We start from the raw sequence: 14,137 nt of genomic DNA, 5'->3' as shown, positions 1-14,137 counted from the left end.
GGACAGAAGGGGTCTCCCTCGGAATTACTCGATGATTACGGTAACTAAGTCGCAGAGGTATCGTACCTCTTTACCGTCATCGTAGACTACGGGTTCGTCCGCGCGGTGAAGGCCTAGGCTGATCGGTACGAAGGATATGAGTCCCGCGAGCAACCACACGATAGCGATTCCCGCTACCGCGACTCTTCTCGTTACCCAACGACCGTATCTGTTCGCGAACAAACAAATCGGAAGATGTATAAAATATTCTCTGCTGTAAGGATTACTATTCTCCTGTCACAAGATGGGCCCTGATAACTAAAAGAAGTTTTACACGTATTTTTCAGCCCCAGCGAGCAATTAGTTACAGCAGTTACACACGGTCACCTCAAAATAGACTTGCTCCTGTGAATTCCCAGAGCTCATCTTGTGGCTGGCGCATAGCGCTTTAACAGGCAACGAAGTTAATGAAAATTTGTAAAACTGTTTTCTGCGCCCTCGTGAATCGTCGTGAAGGGATTCATTAAATCGTTTATGAGTTGCAACAGAGCAAATAATAAATAGTACTTGCCTGAGAGGATCCTTGATGTGAATGTAACGATCGAGGGAGATCGCGCAAAGGTTGAGAATGGAGGCAGTGCTGCACATAACGTCGAAGGCGATCCACGTGTCGCAGAATCGCGGCCCAAAGACCCAGTAGCCGAGGAGATCGTTCACCCCGGCGAACGTCATGACCAGACAACCGACGAACAGGTCGGCGATCGCGAGGGAGGCCAGGAAGAGGTTTCCTATCCTCCGTAAGCCGCGGTCCGTGTAAATCGCCACGCAGACCAGAATGTTGCCCGCGACGGATAAAAATATCAAGATCAGGAAGAGAAATCCTGAAAGAATCGAGCCGAATCGGCTGGACTAGCGGAGGATCGATAGAGTTTGTTTCGAACGTTGTCGACGCTCGCCCATCGAAGAGCGTTCTTCCGCGTGGAAATAACGTGCTGCGCGAATACCATCGCTAAACCGTTTCGTGCGGAAGAGCCGCGTACGCGTGCGGGCACATCGGCGATTCGATCGGCGCGGAAAATCAAACGAAACAGAAAAAACGGAACAAAGGATGAAATAGGAAGAGATTCGAACGAGTTCGGATAAAAGTTTTGCAGCAGAGAGTCTCCCGAAGGGTCGTCTTCGAGGGGCGAGTCGCGATCGATCAAATGGGAAGTTTAGCGAACCAACTAGAAGCACCGACAACACAGAGAAACCGTCTTCAGGCAAATCTTCTTCCCCGTCTGTCAGGTTATTCTGCAAACAGAACAAAGGAATCTCGTGAGTTTGACAGCCTGCGCTGTTTTAAACGACACCGTGCACCGGGTTTATCTATCGACGTAGGTGACACGGAAAACCATTTTCGAACATCCCCGGAACGAAATTCGCTCGCATCCCCGTTCCCGCGACGCGAACAACTTTTAAACGAATTAATAGAACTCGATCGAGAGTGCGCGGTAAAGAATTTTCCGCCGCTCCATTTTCCTTCTTACGCGTTCTTTTTCTTGGAGAGCGTCGCAGCGTAAAGTCTATCGCGCGTCTAAAAATGTATCACGGGTTTCTGACTGAGAACGGCATACCGTAACGCGCACGTACATACGCGGATACTTCTATTTTCTCCCGATATTTTCCCGATATTTCATGGCAAAAGCCGTAGATACACCGGGAATACTCTCGAGATTCGTATTCACGGAAAATCGATACTACAGACGGACGAAAATGACGTTGGGTTTACAGGCTCTTTACTTCTGCCTGAACGCGTTGTCTGTCAAGCCGTTCTATCCCATCTCGAAGACACGTAAAAATATCGAGATGAAGGGTGGCTGGGTAAAGCCTTCGGTTATGCGACTTTCCATCGATACGAGAACGACGATATTCCTACAAATTTACTGTTCTTATTTTTAACGAGCTTATTAACCCTTACGCGCTCTTCAAAACAACTCGATTCTATCGACGAGTCGCATCGATTAAAACTAATACGAAATCATTTAATCGTTTTACGATTACAAGTATGAACCAACGAAAATATGTTATTCGAGCGTACGGTTTTTACAAGTGCTGCCAGCAAAATGGTTAACGATAAAAAAATTCCAACGACACGTGTTATTTTTCTTCCATCGCGTTCGAGTTTCACGCTTTTAGTCGCTACTCGATTTTCGCTCCGTTACTCTTCCTCTTTCTCCAAACTTTCGTTTCACTTGCACGGTTTTAATATAGCGTACGTGTCTATCTCTAAGCCAGGTTCATAAATTGACGTCATTTAATATCGACTCTCTGATCGATAAACGATGCACCGGTTGTCGTTCCTTTCATTCGCTAATCGCGAACTTCCGAACGACTGCAAACGGCTCGTTAAACGAAGACGAAGATCGTATTTGACGGTAGTCGAAATACGCTTGTTCCGCCCCCGCTTTTAAGGCGATCGTATTTTTTCTCTACTGTTGGAAAAAGAGAAGAAAAAGCTCGGAACTCGCTTGGCGGTGCATCGATTTTCTGGACGTAGTGGAACGCATGCATATGCAGAGGGAAAGATTTTATTACGGTTGCCAGAGACCACTCTTGCTTTCTTCGTAAATTATTGCTTAATTAAGCGATCGAGATTAACCCGTTGAAACACGCGTTTTTTCAGACGCTTCGATAGCCGAAGGGAAACAATTCAAAATTTATCAGTCGCGTGAGTTTATGTTTCAGACAGGTAGACGTATCGGACTATCTATCGAGCATTGAAATTCCACGCCCGTACGACTCCCCCGATCGCGTACCGCCGCAACAAAGATTTCGTAGAAGCGATAAAAAGAGAGAACTCACACACGTCCCATAAACAATAATTTTACCACTTTCAGGATTATTTCATTTTCGACGAGAAGCAGAGGTCCCTTTTGTTTGTAGGACGTCGCAAAGAGCGTCTCTCGAACGCTACGTGACTTTTCTTGGGGAGTGACCGTAAGAAGAAAAGCGAAATGAAAGGACCGAATAAGAGCTATTTGTAGCTCGTCGAGGTAAAGGTTTCAAAGTTAAACTGAAAGAAATGTTCGAAGAAGAGAATCGGGAGCATTCGAGATTTACGATTCGCCCTCCCCCTGTCCCTAGGGTCTAATTGCTCTTCCGGTTGAATTTCCAAGATCCAACTTGCTCTTCGACGGTCATGGATCTCTTTCCTCTGACCCTTTGAGCAAAAAATCTCAAAGGCTCGATCGCATAACTCTATGTTCCAACGGCGACCATTTGCCGAAGAATTTAATTAACTCGTGAAATGCTGCGTTTCGTCGGATAAATCCCGCTTAAAAAATTCAAAATAACGAAAATATAGAAGTCGGTTTGTGCGAGGCGCTTAACGCGAATAACCCAGGATATTTCGCGATATTTGTAGTCGCTGTTAATTGTTGCTAATTCCGCCGTTTAAGCAGAACAAATTTGAGTAAAGTAAAACTCGTCAATTACCCGTACGCGGGACTTAATCGTTTGCTCGCGAAATATTGCACGATATTGCGCTTTGCGTAACAAAGCGTAACGTCGAAAGTCACTCGTTTCTCTCTTCTCTAATTTGTCTTTTCTTCTTGGAGCCTTCGATTACAGGAGCCAAGTTTCCGAAACTTCGAAAGGACTTAAGTTTCCACGACCATTAACGATATACACATATACCTATATACTTAACTGAATACTCTGTTCGAGTTACTGGGAAAGTTTGTCGTTTTTAGCGCTTATTTCGCTCGTTGTCCGCGATCGAGGACTGTGAATCCTTTGAAAGTATCGCTAACGAGCGTAATCGAGCGATCTCGGAAAACGCAATTTGGCGGAGAGTTCATTAGCGAAAAATTAGAGACGTATCGGATGACGGTGAATTTTCGCGAGGATTTCGGCCGTCTAACCGTGAGCGATTTTCGGGCTGCTGAAAGTTTCGCGAGTTGGCGGAAATTACGAGTACCTCGAGCGATAATCGCACCTGTTGGCCCCGAAGCTTGGCTGAGAATCAATTTCCAGAAGTTCTCGTCGACGTGCTGGCGCGTAAAGGGAAGGGACTCGTCGATATCTCGTTAACCCGAACCGATTTCACGGATTAAACGGCTGGGATCATTTTCCGTCAAATGGGAAATACGAGCAAACGTCCTTCGACTCGACTTTGTTCGGATTTAGATGCTTCCGAACTTTCCTACGATTTTTGCCGAGCCGAGTTCGCTCGAACGTACAAAACGTTTCAATCCGTTAACGCGATTATTTTCCTAACTATTCCCTTTTCAACGAACGCTTCGAACTTTGTTTCTTTAAGTGGATTTTCGAACGTTCAAACTTCTTAATAATTTGTTGCTTTCAATTAATGGAAACAAACGGACAACAGAGACGGAGTGAATAATTACGACAAAGTTGATACAGTTCGTTGCAGCGTAAAAAGCTGGATTTTGTTTGATAAGTCAGCCGAAATATTGAATACCGAGTGCCGACAAGCGATATCGTGTTTTTCCAAAGCTGTAACGAGAAATGGGAATCAAAAAAGCAAACAAACGAGATACGGGCGGTACGCGTGTTTATTCGTAGTACATACGAAAAACTATGTATAGTCATCGTTTGTGAACCATGAACTTCCCGAATCTACCTCGAAACGTTATCCACCGTTGATGTTTCATCCTCGATCCGGTTTGTCAGTCGGTGAAACATGTTCGAAATAGATTTGCGGAAACGGCTCTTTCGATTAACGTTTCTCGTTTCGTCGAAATTCATATTTTCAGCTTTTGCTCATTTTGACCGTAAGCCGCGCTCGTCGAGGACCACGTTATTCCGATTAATCGTATCCCGTAATTGAATCCTCGGCATTCGCTGTTTCGTTCCTTGGTATCGATAAATCTCTCGATTATTATTAATTTGTTTAAAATTTCCAGGTTACCGCGCAATTTAGCGGACGTCGTTAAAAAAAATATCCGCTCGGAAAGTTTTGTCATGCAACGAAACAATTTAACAATTTTTACCGAGTAATAGAATTCCCAACTTCCGGATGAAATTACCTATCCGTTTAACTCGTCGGGATAAAGAAGTTGAAAAGTTTACGAGGAACGTTGCTGAACGTGTAGCTAAATCTTATTTCGCATTTATTCTATTTCGAGGGTGTGTAAAACGGAGCGAGGCTGATAAACATTTTGAGAACTATTCTTTTATTACTGTCCATGTACGCATCAGGAATGAAATCACAGTTATGATTTGTTCTTCAATGGACACTGGATGTCAGCAATGATAAATTATTCACTTCTATTGTATGAATTTCCGTGTTTCGAATTTAAATTCATTCATCAAAGTCTCAGCACAGTTTTGTGCTCTGCACTTGCTTAATAAACACAATAGAAAATAAATTAAAAATACAGAAAATATAGGGAAACTGTCTATAAATATATAGGAAAGAGATGAATTGATAATCATCGATAGATTTCCGGTTGTAGTAATTGTTTTAATCGATGGAATTGCGTAAATTTGAGTAGAAGCGGTGTTTGTATCCCGATCGAACATAGCGCTGATAAGGCGTGTAACACGGTAAGCAAGCTGTTCAGACTGTATTGCTGGTGGTTGGGGAGTTAGGTGGGTAGATAGGTGGCCTATTCCTCGACGTGGCTCGACGGTGTTTCTCGATAGTACATATTTTGGTAGGAACGGTCTGGTCGCCGCTGCAACGTGCCCCTATTACACTCGATAACGTGGAATCTGTTCGGAGAATTCAAGGGATTCGAGGGTGTAAGGGCGCATGTCCGGGCTAATTAGAGCATTAACGGGCTCGTTTGTCACGACTACGGCACACAGTCACTGTAACGGGCGATTGTGTTGGTGGTCGACCACCTATCTTAGCAAACTGTGTGTTTGCCTTTTTTCAACTTTCTTTTCTTAGTCGATACGATCTAATTACGCTCGGCTTTTATGAACTATACTTAGAATCGGAAAAGATAGATCGACCTTTTCTACGAGTTGGAAGGTCGAGAAGAATTAGGGGTACGATACGATCCGTAAAGATCGAGCGATACGAGAAATGATCTCGATCCGAAACGAAAGGACGAACGAGGAGATGTAAAAGCTTTGACGAGTCGATAATAAAGCTGTCGCCTGTAAAGCGCGTGCATCGATGTCTCGCTACGCTTAATCTCGTAACACCGGGATTAACTGTAAATTTATCGTTATTATACTATTATGTTCTTGTTATCGGCTCTCTGAAATTGATTTCCGACGGAATTAGAACGCCGTTTCGACCTCGCAAAGACGAATGGTAGCACGATTTCCATTTGAACGCGTTTCAATTTTATTTCGACGAAAAAATGGAATGCCGGTAATTCGTTCGTTTATGCGATTCCACGCCGAACAAACGTGTTTCTCTATTTTCTGCTAGTCATTTTGCAAAAGCCCGGCTTTATCGAGGATTTAATTCGCGTACTACGGTAACGTCGATTCCAGACAAATATCCATTAACTGATGCACGGCGTACGTGATAATGTAAATTAAATTTGTTTTCAGAAACCACCGTACACAGAGAATTTCGATGTAAAGAAACACATAGTCTGAATATCGGGCATGCTTTTATTTCCATCGTTTTCAGTGATAATTTTCCGGAGAGTTTAATCGAATTTCACACATATGGCGTACGTCGAATAATTACATCTCGATGCGCCGTTAATTAATTGATTCGAATACCACAGTGGACAAAGAAAATTAATTGCTATCCGGAGGGAAAATAACTATTAACGAAAGTACGTTGACGAGTGAACGGTGTGGCGGATCGACGGTTTAATTATTAAGAACCGGCCAAAAATACTCGAAACGAATTAGTATGAACGACGAGGGTAGATGGAGGTCACCGAGAGCAGGGCATTGGTCGATATGCCAACGTCTCCTACCTGCAGGTGCACCTGAGGTCATACCCCGGCTAGCGCAACCTGCGTTCAACGCTTCGCGTTGCGTGCATTCCTTTTTTTTCGTTTTCCAAACAAGAGAAAAGCACTGTCGAATTTCTTTCCCGAAGAGACAACTCGCTTATTCGCCGCTGAACCTTGTCACGGTTTCCGTAAGAAATGCAAAAGTTTTTTTCCCCGCCGACGAAAAGCACGCTTATCAACGTCGTTTCCATCCTGTGCGAAAAATCTAATTTTCCCTCTCATCCTCGGGGCAACCCAGTCCTTCGCCATTCAAAACGGAGCCTTTCTTATCTGTCCCGCGACGTCGCGTAACTTCAAAGTCTTCGTCGAGGCTCTTGAATAGACAGTTTCTATGATATCGTGATTTCATTATCGACCGACATTCAACCGATCGAGACGTTTGCTTCTCGCCGACAACAAATTGATGAGATTCGAGTACTTGGAAAACAGGAGCAATATTTGTGAGTAGATTTGCACGAGTACCTCGTAGAGAAATGTATTCGAGTTTAATCGAATCTTGACCAAGTACACTCCAGTGCATTATGGATAAGAAGCTTAAGAGACTAGAGTCTTAGATTCTTCCGAAATTGGAGATATGCTTACGCGAAGAAGCTTCCTACTCATGGCACTCCCTCTTTCACAAAAGCTATATGGAAAGGATCGATCGTCGATAAATCGTCGTCGAGATAAACAGTTTATCCGACAGAGAATTTGAACGATAGATAAATTTACACGTCTGTCACGACTCCTCGAGTTCATTGGCAAAATTTGAGAGCATTGTCAGACAAATTCGTGGCACATGGTGGATAGTTTATAGCCAGTTTCCTCGGTGTTGTAACGAGAAAGCAATTTCCGTTGGTAGGTCTTCCGACTGAAATCCGTTCTCTTCGCTTCCGGTCGGTAGATCGAGGGAAGAGGCAGACGTTATTCGCGGAAAGCAGGAATTTCTGCGATGACGATTGTTAATTTCGTTGGTTGAACGTGAGGAAGGAACGTTGTGCTCGAATCTCGGCGATACGATGCTACTCGTCGGAAATGTAATTTTAACAGCGACGCGAACAAACTGGAGTTCATTAATATTCTATTGTTCGGTTTCCGTCGTCGGAGGATAATTTTATACGCGTACGCGAACGACATCCTTGGATGACGGCGATCAATTTTCCTCGAAAAATTTAATATGCGAAATTTTTTGTAACATTGTTTCGCAATCTCTTGTGCACGATTTTCGCTGGGAATTTTCTCTAGCTTCGGTTTACGACTAGCCACGTAAATACGTTAGCCCGCGTCCACGCTCAAACCGTGTAATGCACTTTTAATCCAACTACGGGTCGGTAAAAGGAGGAAGTAAATTTTGTCACTCCACGGGTGGCGGAATGAATTTGTAACTCAAAGAAGATCGAGGGAAACGAAGTTTTTGCGGTGCCCGAGTTCAATCCTCTTACGCTTCTTCGTCGCGTCCGACTTTGCATGAATATTCCTTACATCGGAGGTATATCAATTCTCGCCACGTATGCCTGACCTTTCACCGAACCGAAGTAATTCCACGGAAAATGTTAAATAAATTTCTCGGTGCTAAGAACAAACTTTGTAGGAACGGTACAAGACTTTAAGATCGTCAATAGGGGCAATCCTTTTTAAAATGTACGGTAAATTTGCAGATCCGAGAAGTTATTTTGCATAAAGCAATTTCTGGCAGATTTTATCGACGTTTTTCGAAGAAAGCAATCTTTTCGGTTAATTTTTTGATACCCGAAGATCGAACGAGGGTGCAAAAATCGTTCTCGCCGGCACTCGGTACACGAGGTCGTAGAACAGCTGGAAGGATCGTTAAACGTTAAATCGAACAGGCCGGCCTGCCACCTTTTCCAGCTTCTAACGTTGAAAAGTTCTTTTAATTAAGATCTCGGCGACGTGGAAACGAGCGAAATTCCGATGATTAAAATTCTTTAATTAACGCGGAACAGCGATTCGCATTGGTTGTTAGGAGGCGCCGTGCCGGCTGTGCCTGATAATCGTCGAAAGTTTATTTTTAAATAGCGATACGATGGCGAAGAGGAAAGCGATACAACCGATGGGAAATGGGAGGTAAAGAAGCGGCAAGGTTTCGCGCGGAACGAACAAACTTTCGCGACGATCGATGCGGCCGCTGAACAATTAATATTATTACTCACGGAGAAAGCTTCTGATCAAAGTTCTATCGAACTCTCATTACATCGAGACGGTGCGGTGAAAATTGAATTGCTCGGTCAGCGGTTACGAACGACTACTATTTCTCCCCAACGTAATCTTCCTATCGCGAACTATATTATTTTAACCGTGCGTTATCGAGCCTCGGACTAATCGAGATCCTTTAATTTCACCTTTTTCCCCATTCGTTAATCAGACAAACAAGCCTACGATTTCGAGAAAATTAATATCTACCTGCTTCATAGGACATTGCAAATTTTTCATCTCGTTCGTAAATACGATTGTTGAAAACAATGCTTTTAACCTTTGTCGAAATATGTCCTGCAGCCAACTTCGAAACGCGAGACTTTATAAAAATTATTACAATCTGAAAAAAGTTTCTTCGCGTTTTCAATGTTTTTTTATTTGCTGCACTTAATAACGTTCTCCACGAGAACTCGTGTACAGAGAAAATTAAAACTCATGAACGATTTAGCGAGTCGAAACGCATTGTGATTATTTACGTAGTCACAAAGAGTAATTTGTCTCTTCATTATCTTCGCCGCGTTTCATAGCGGACGCGTTCTCGAGCATTTCAAATCGAGCGTTGAATTAGCAACGCGTCCAATAAAAGTGTCCGTCTATTATAATAGGAACCGATTTAACAGTTCGATCGGTATTAAACTGGCGGTGATGGCGACTCGGAGTGGCGTTGAACAGAGGACGGTATGTCATTAGCAGACAGCAATTTCTGCGCGACTGCGATCCACGATAACAAGGCAACCGCAATGGCTATGCGACGCGATGTGACGGGTGCAAACACCTTAAAATTAGTCGATCGTTCGCGTGAAACGAACTCTTTCTGCGATTCGATACTTCTCAGCAGACACCGTGAATAATCGCGCGTTTCGTAACGCAATTTCGTACAACGTAAAAAGTTACTTTGCCAAGTTACGAGCGGATGAAGCACTTAATTCGATGTTCGAAATTCTAGCTGTTCGTAGAAATCGTAAATTCTAATCATCCAGAGAGCAAACTCTCCTTAATCGGCTTGGTAAATTCCTTGTCAAAATGAGATCGGATTACCGGCAACTTTGTTTCCGGCTTCGGGACTTTCATTGCGCAAGGGGATAGCAAACTAATTTTCAAGCATCTGGACCGATCGAACGTAGCAAAAATGCTGGATAAGCGATGGAAACGTTGAAACGCGAACATGCTCGTACGTTAATGGAAAGTCCTCGCGTCGTTTGATAAATCGACTTTGCAACGAATGGCAAGAGTACAGTGCACTTGCCAAAAGCCCCGTCGAAACTTCGATATTTCGACGTGCTCGCTCGCTTATTTATTCAACCATTATGCTCTCCGACCAATGGCAAAGCGTGTTACGAGCGTTTGCGAATTAATGAACTCCGCCTTCAGCCTTGTGTCATCGCCCATAAAAAGTTTCCGGAACTAATTCCGTTTCGTGCAAGATCGGGACATCAACACTTTTATACGATCACAGTTCATCGAAACGGAGAGATGACATTTAAAAAGTAGAACGCTCTCAAAACAATCGAACTAAATTTTATTTTAAAATGTCTAACTATATAAATTCCGATTAATCCTTCAAGTCCTCCTCGAATGTTAAATCAGACTGTCGAGTTAAATTACTCAGAGGCGATATAAGGTTTCGCCGCAGTACGAAAACTCATCCCGCGGATCGTAAATCGTGGTTATTTGGAAATCGAACTAGGCAAAGCTTTCGAATTAATTAGCGTATTCTTGGTGTCTGGCTGACAGCGGCACTTAAATATCCCACGTGGGTGGCGTGTTTGCAAACGTCACGGCAGTGTGCATCGAATGTCTAGTGCATTAATCCGTGGCAGCAACATGCCGTACAATCAGACTACCGTAAATGTGAACTTGTGCAAACGGATAGATGCGACAGAGGCGATGAAGCCTATGCGAAACATGATGGCCTGCGTCACGTTGCAACGCCATTACGCTCTCGAGTTAGAAACCCTCTGCGCCAGTAAAATTTTTGCATTACTTTCCTTGTACCAGGTCAGTTAGAGACCATTCTCTGTTTTCAGTAACAGATCTGGTACAGGTAACGCAACAGGCTCAATTCCCTATCCGATTCAGTTACCAAAGGTTTTCTTCGTACGATTTCCCAGCAACGTAAACAGATTTCCGCAACGCATCCGTTAGCAGGGTTTATATCCGTATATGAATTTACAAACCTGGTGGCTCCGTATTAATTCAATGTTTCGAGCGATAATTGAGGGTACACGCCTCCGGCGATGAACGAGCAATTTTCGTACGTGGTGCGTAACGAAAAGAATAAATCCTCGGGCGCGAGGTTCGCCAACGTTCCCCGTTTGTCGCGCAACTCGGGATATCGTGGATATTATACCGGGAACGAGCATTCAAAGTCAGAATTTGACCAAGTGTATTTGGATCAGTGTATCGACCAATGTCAGCCACTGACCGAAGCCGTGGCCGCAGATAGATAAAGCGGCATATGCGCGGACCATGCATAATGCATCGCGACCAAACACAGATACGCGCGTTGCGTTCGCGAATTCTACGAAAACTGGTCTGGTAAATAATTTCTCTGCCCTGCAGCCAAAACTGTCGTCTTTTATTTTTCACTCGTTTAAATATTCATTTAGATCGTGCAGCGTTATTTTTTTGTGGGGCGTTCGCGCAAATAGACGAAAGGGAAAAGTTTATCGAGTATCGTTGGGTATCGTAGGTTTCTGCTGCAATCACGGAATTTATATTAAAATTTCATGAATGCCCTTTTGGAATCCGCGAAATTTACAAGCAATTCCGAGACCATTATCGTTCCGGAATAATTGTGCGAAGTTGCATTGTGCTCCCGAGCCTAGTATGTACGAATCTCTCGTAACGCGAAAATGATCGGAGACGACGTCATTTGAACAGTGAATTTCGTAATTAAAACACAGCCGAGATTGCCTCCGGCGAAAACGAGCGCAGGGGATAAAACGCGGAACGCTACTTTACCGATCGTTTTGAATACCCGGTAACGACGGAATTTCATCAGAGTACCAAAGTAAATTTACACGGAGATCATGAAATTTTGTGCAAAGAAATCCTTCAGCTGTTTAATTTCATTTCGTTCAAACATGTTGCATTTACCAAATTCGTTTTATTCGATTGGATGAACGTATTTAACGTTGAAACAGATTATGACGAGTAAATCCTTGTCACCCGATCATCCCATCCCTTAAAAATTGTATACAAAACGGTACGAACTTTTGGCCCATTTTACGGACTCAACTTGAGAGACGCGGATTAAATTGCGCCGAGTTATTTCAAGAAGTCCCAAATCGAATCAAGATCGATCGACTTTCGGGCGTAGCCAATCGCTTATTCAGAAAATGATAGAATAGTTAAACGAAAGGAATCATTACTTAATATTCTGAGTAAGATGCTTTCACTTAGGTCGAATAGAGAGCGGCATAGTGCATAGCTTTTAAGCTCCTCATCCGACGGTGTAAGAGTAGATGGTTGCAGCGACGTCGTTACAACCATCGTCGCCTATTTTCGGTTTTTCCAGTCCCTTGCTTCAGCCTGAATTCCCGATATTTTTATCGAAGCCGTTCGCCATGCTTAAAATCGATACACCGATAATGCACGGACACTCGCAAATATACATATAATACAATCGAACGCGAGCGTCGTTCGCCTTCTTTTTTAATTCTTCCATACATACGGTTTCCTCTATTACACCGAATTTTTCGTCATTCGGAACGAAACGGTAACTTATTTAACGCACACCGCGCTTCAAATGCCTTTATGCGCGATGCTTCGCGTGTTCCGAACGGTATCGTAGATGCAGTTTATGAAAAAAAAATATTCACAAAGTTACGAGTCGATGTTTTCTCTTTGCAGGTTACGCGGAAAACGTTGTACAACGGAGTGCTGTCCTTGTTTCGTTATTCACGAGCAAAACAAGCTGCGTACACGTTTCGAAACTTGGAGCTTGTAATTTTCCACGAGTTTTTCATTTAAAGAATGTTGCTCTTTTATTAGCTTTTGTCCGGTAAATTCGTTTGTCCTCCTCGCTCTTTCCGCGGGTAATGTAATTAACATTCAACGATAAATAATAATTATTCCTTACGAGTTGTTTCGGGAGATCAACGAGAGTTCGAAGGTTCGAATGGCCACTTCGTTTGTTACGTTTGCAAAGTACTTTAATCTTCGAATATCGTGCGGCAAAGCGTTTAAACGCTCGACGGGTTCGATACCATAACGAATTAAATTAAAGAGACGAGGTGGTTTACCCAACGATTATGGTCTCTTCTGTGCGAAAACTGGCGTGTCCTCGTGCCTGCTGGCCCGTGATTTACGCGGCGATTATAGGAAGATGGGTCAAATATAAATGAGATTTCCCCTATAACGCGGTTTGTCACCGCGTGAAACTGTTTGGATTTGGCGTCGTTCAAATTTCGTTATACCTCGGGGACTGAAGAGAAAAATAATTTCGAATTAATCAATCGAATGGGGACGTTCGAAGTTTTAAAAAATGTTGGCCACAAGGGCCACTGTATAAATTCAATTTGGTCGACACGAGGTCGAAACAGAATAAGCCGCCGCGGCGCAACTTCACCTATGCTTCGCCAAGATACCGAACTTGGAAAATGGATGTCCGAAGTTGTCGAGCAAACCTCGGTTTTAACTCGCAGGATCCTGTCGAGAAGATTGTCAAGCTTTCCGCGACGGAAGACGAGTAGGGATCGATAACGCGCATGAAGAGGTAACCTTTAAGAGCGGGAGAAACAGCCGAAGGGACGTACAAGAATTGACAAGGAAAAGGGAGGATTAACGCTGGACACTCCATCAATTGTCCCTCGGTTCGGAAAGACTTCTGATCAATTTTTATCGTTTATATAGATAGGCTCTGAAAGCCCGTGTTTCCTTCACGATTCTCGCTGTTAATTGCATTGCCAAGATCCCCTTATTACTAGTTCCACATTCGAAGCATTTGTGGCTTTCGGGAATATAACGCTTATTAGACTGTCATTTCCAATTCGTTTCGACCGACTTTTCACGAAAGATATTAA

General features: G+C 43.5%; 1 protein-coding gene across 3 annotated transcripts in view; it reads right to left on the bottom strand.

Moving 5' to 3' along the window:
- Positions 1–14,137, bottom strand: part of Dop1 (dopamine receptor, D1) — a 33,172-nt gene that overhangs the window by 2,344 nt on the left and 16,691 nt on the right. For all 3 annotated transcript variants that reach the window (XR_013040361.1, XM_076539142.1, XM_076539143.1), the window contains exons 2-4: positions 1,203–1,272; positions 551–860; positions 67–208 (exon numbers count right to left, since the gene is read on the bottom strand). Coding sequence is in view for 2 of the 3 variants with exons in the window: in XM_076539142.1 (XP_076395257.1) it covers positions 67–208; positions 551–860; positions 1,203–1,272 (522 nt within the window). In the remaining variant the exon portion in view is untranslated. The remainder of the gene's footprint in view (positions 1–66; positions 209–550; positions 861–1,202; positions 1,273–14,137) is intronic.

Source organism: Megachile rotundata, chromosome 13 (genome assembly GCF_050947335.1).
Source record: "Megachile rotundata isolate GNS110a chromosome 13, iyMegRotu1, whole genome shotgun sequence".
Taxonomy (NCBI): Eukaryota; Metazoa; Arthropoda; class Insecta; order Hymenoptera; family Megachilidae; genus Megachile; species Megachile rotundata.
Note: the sequence above shows the minus strand (reverse complement) of the source record. Positions and strands in the feature narration are given on the sequence as shown.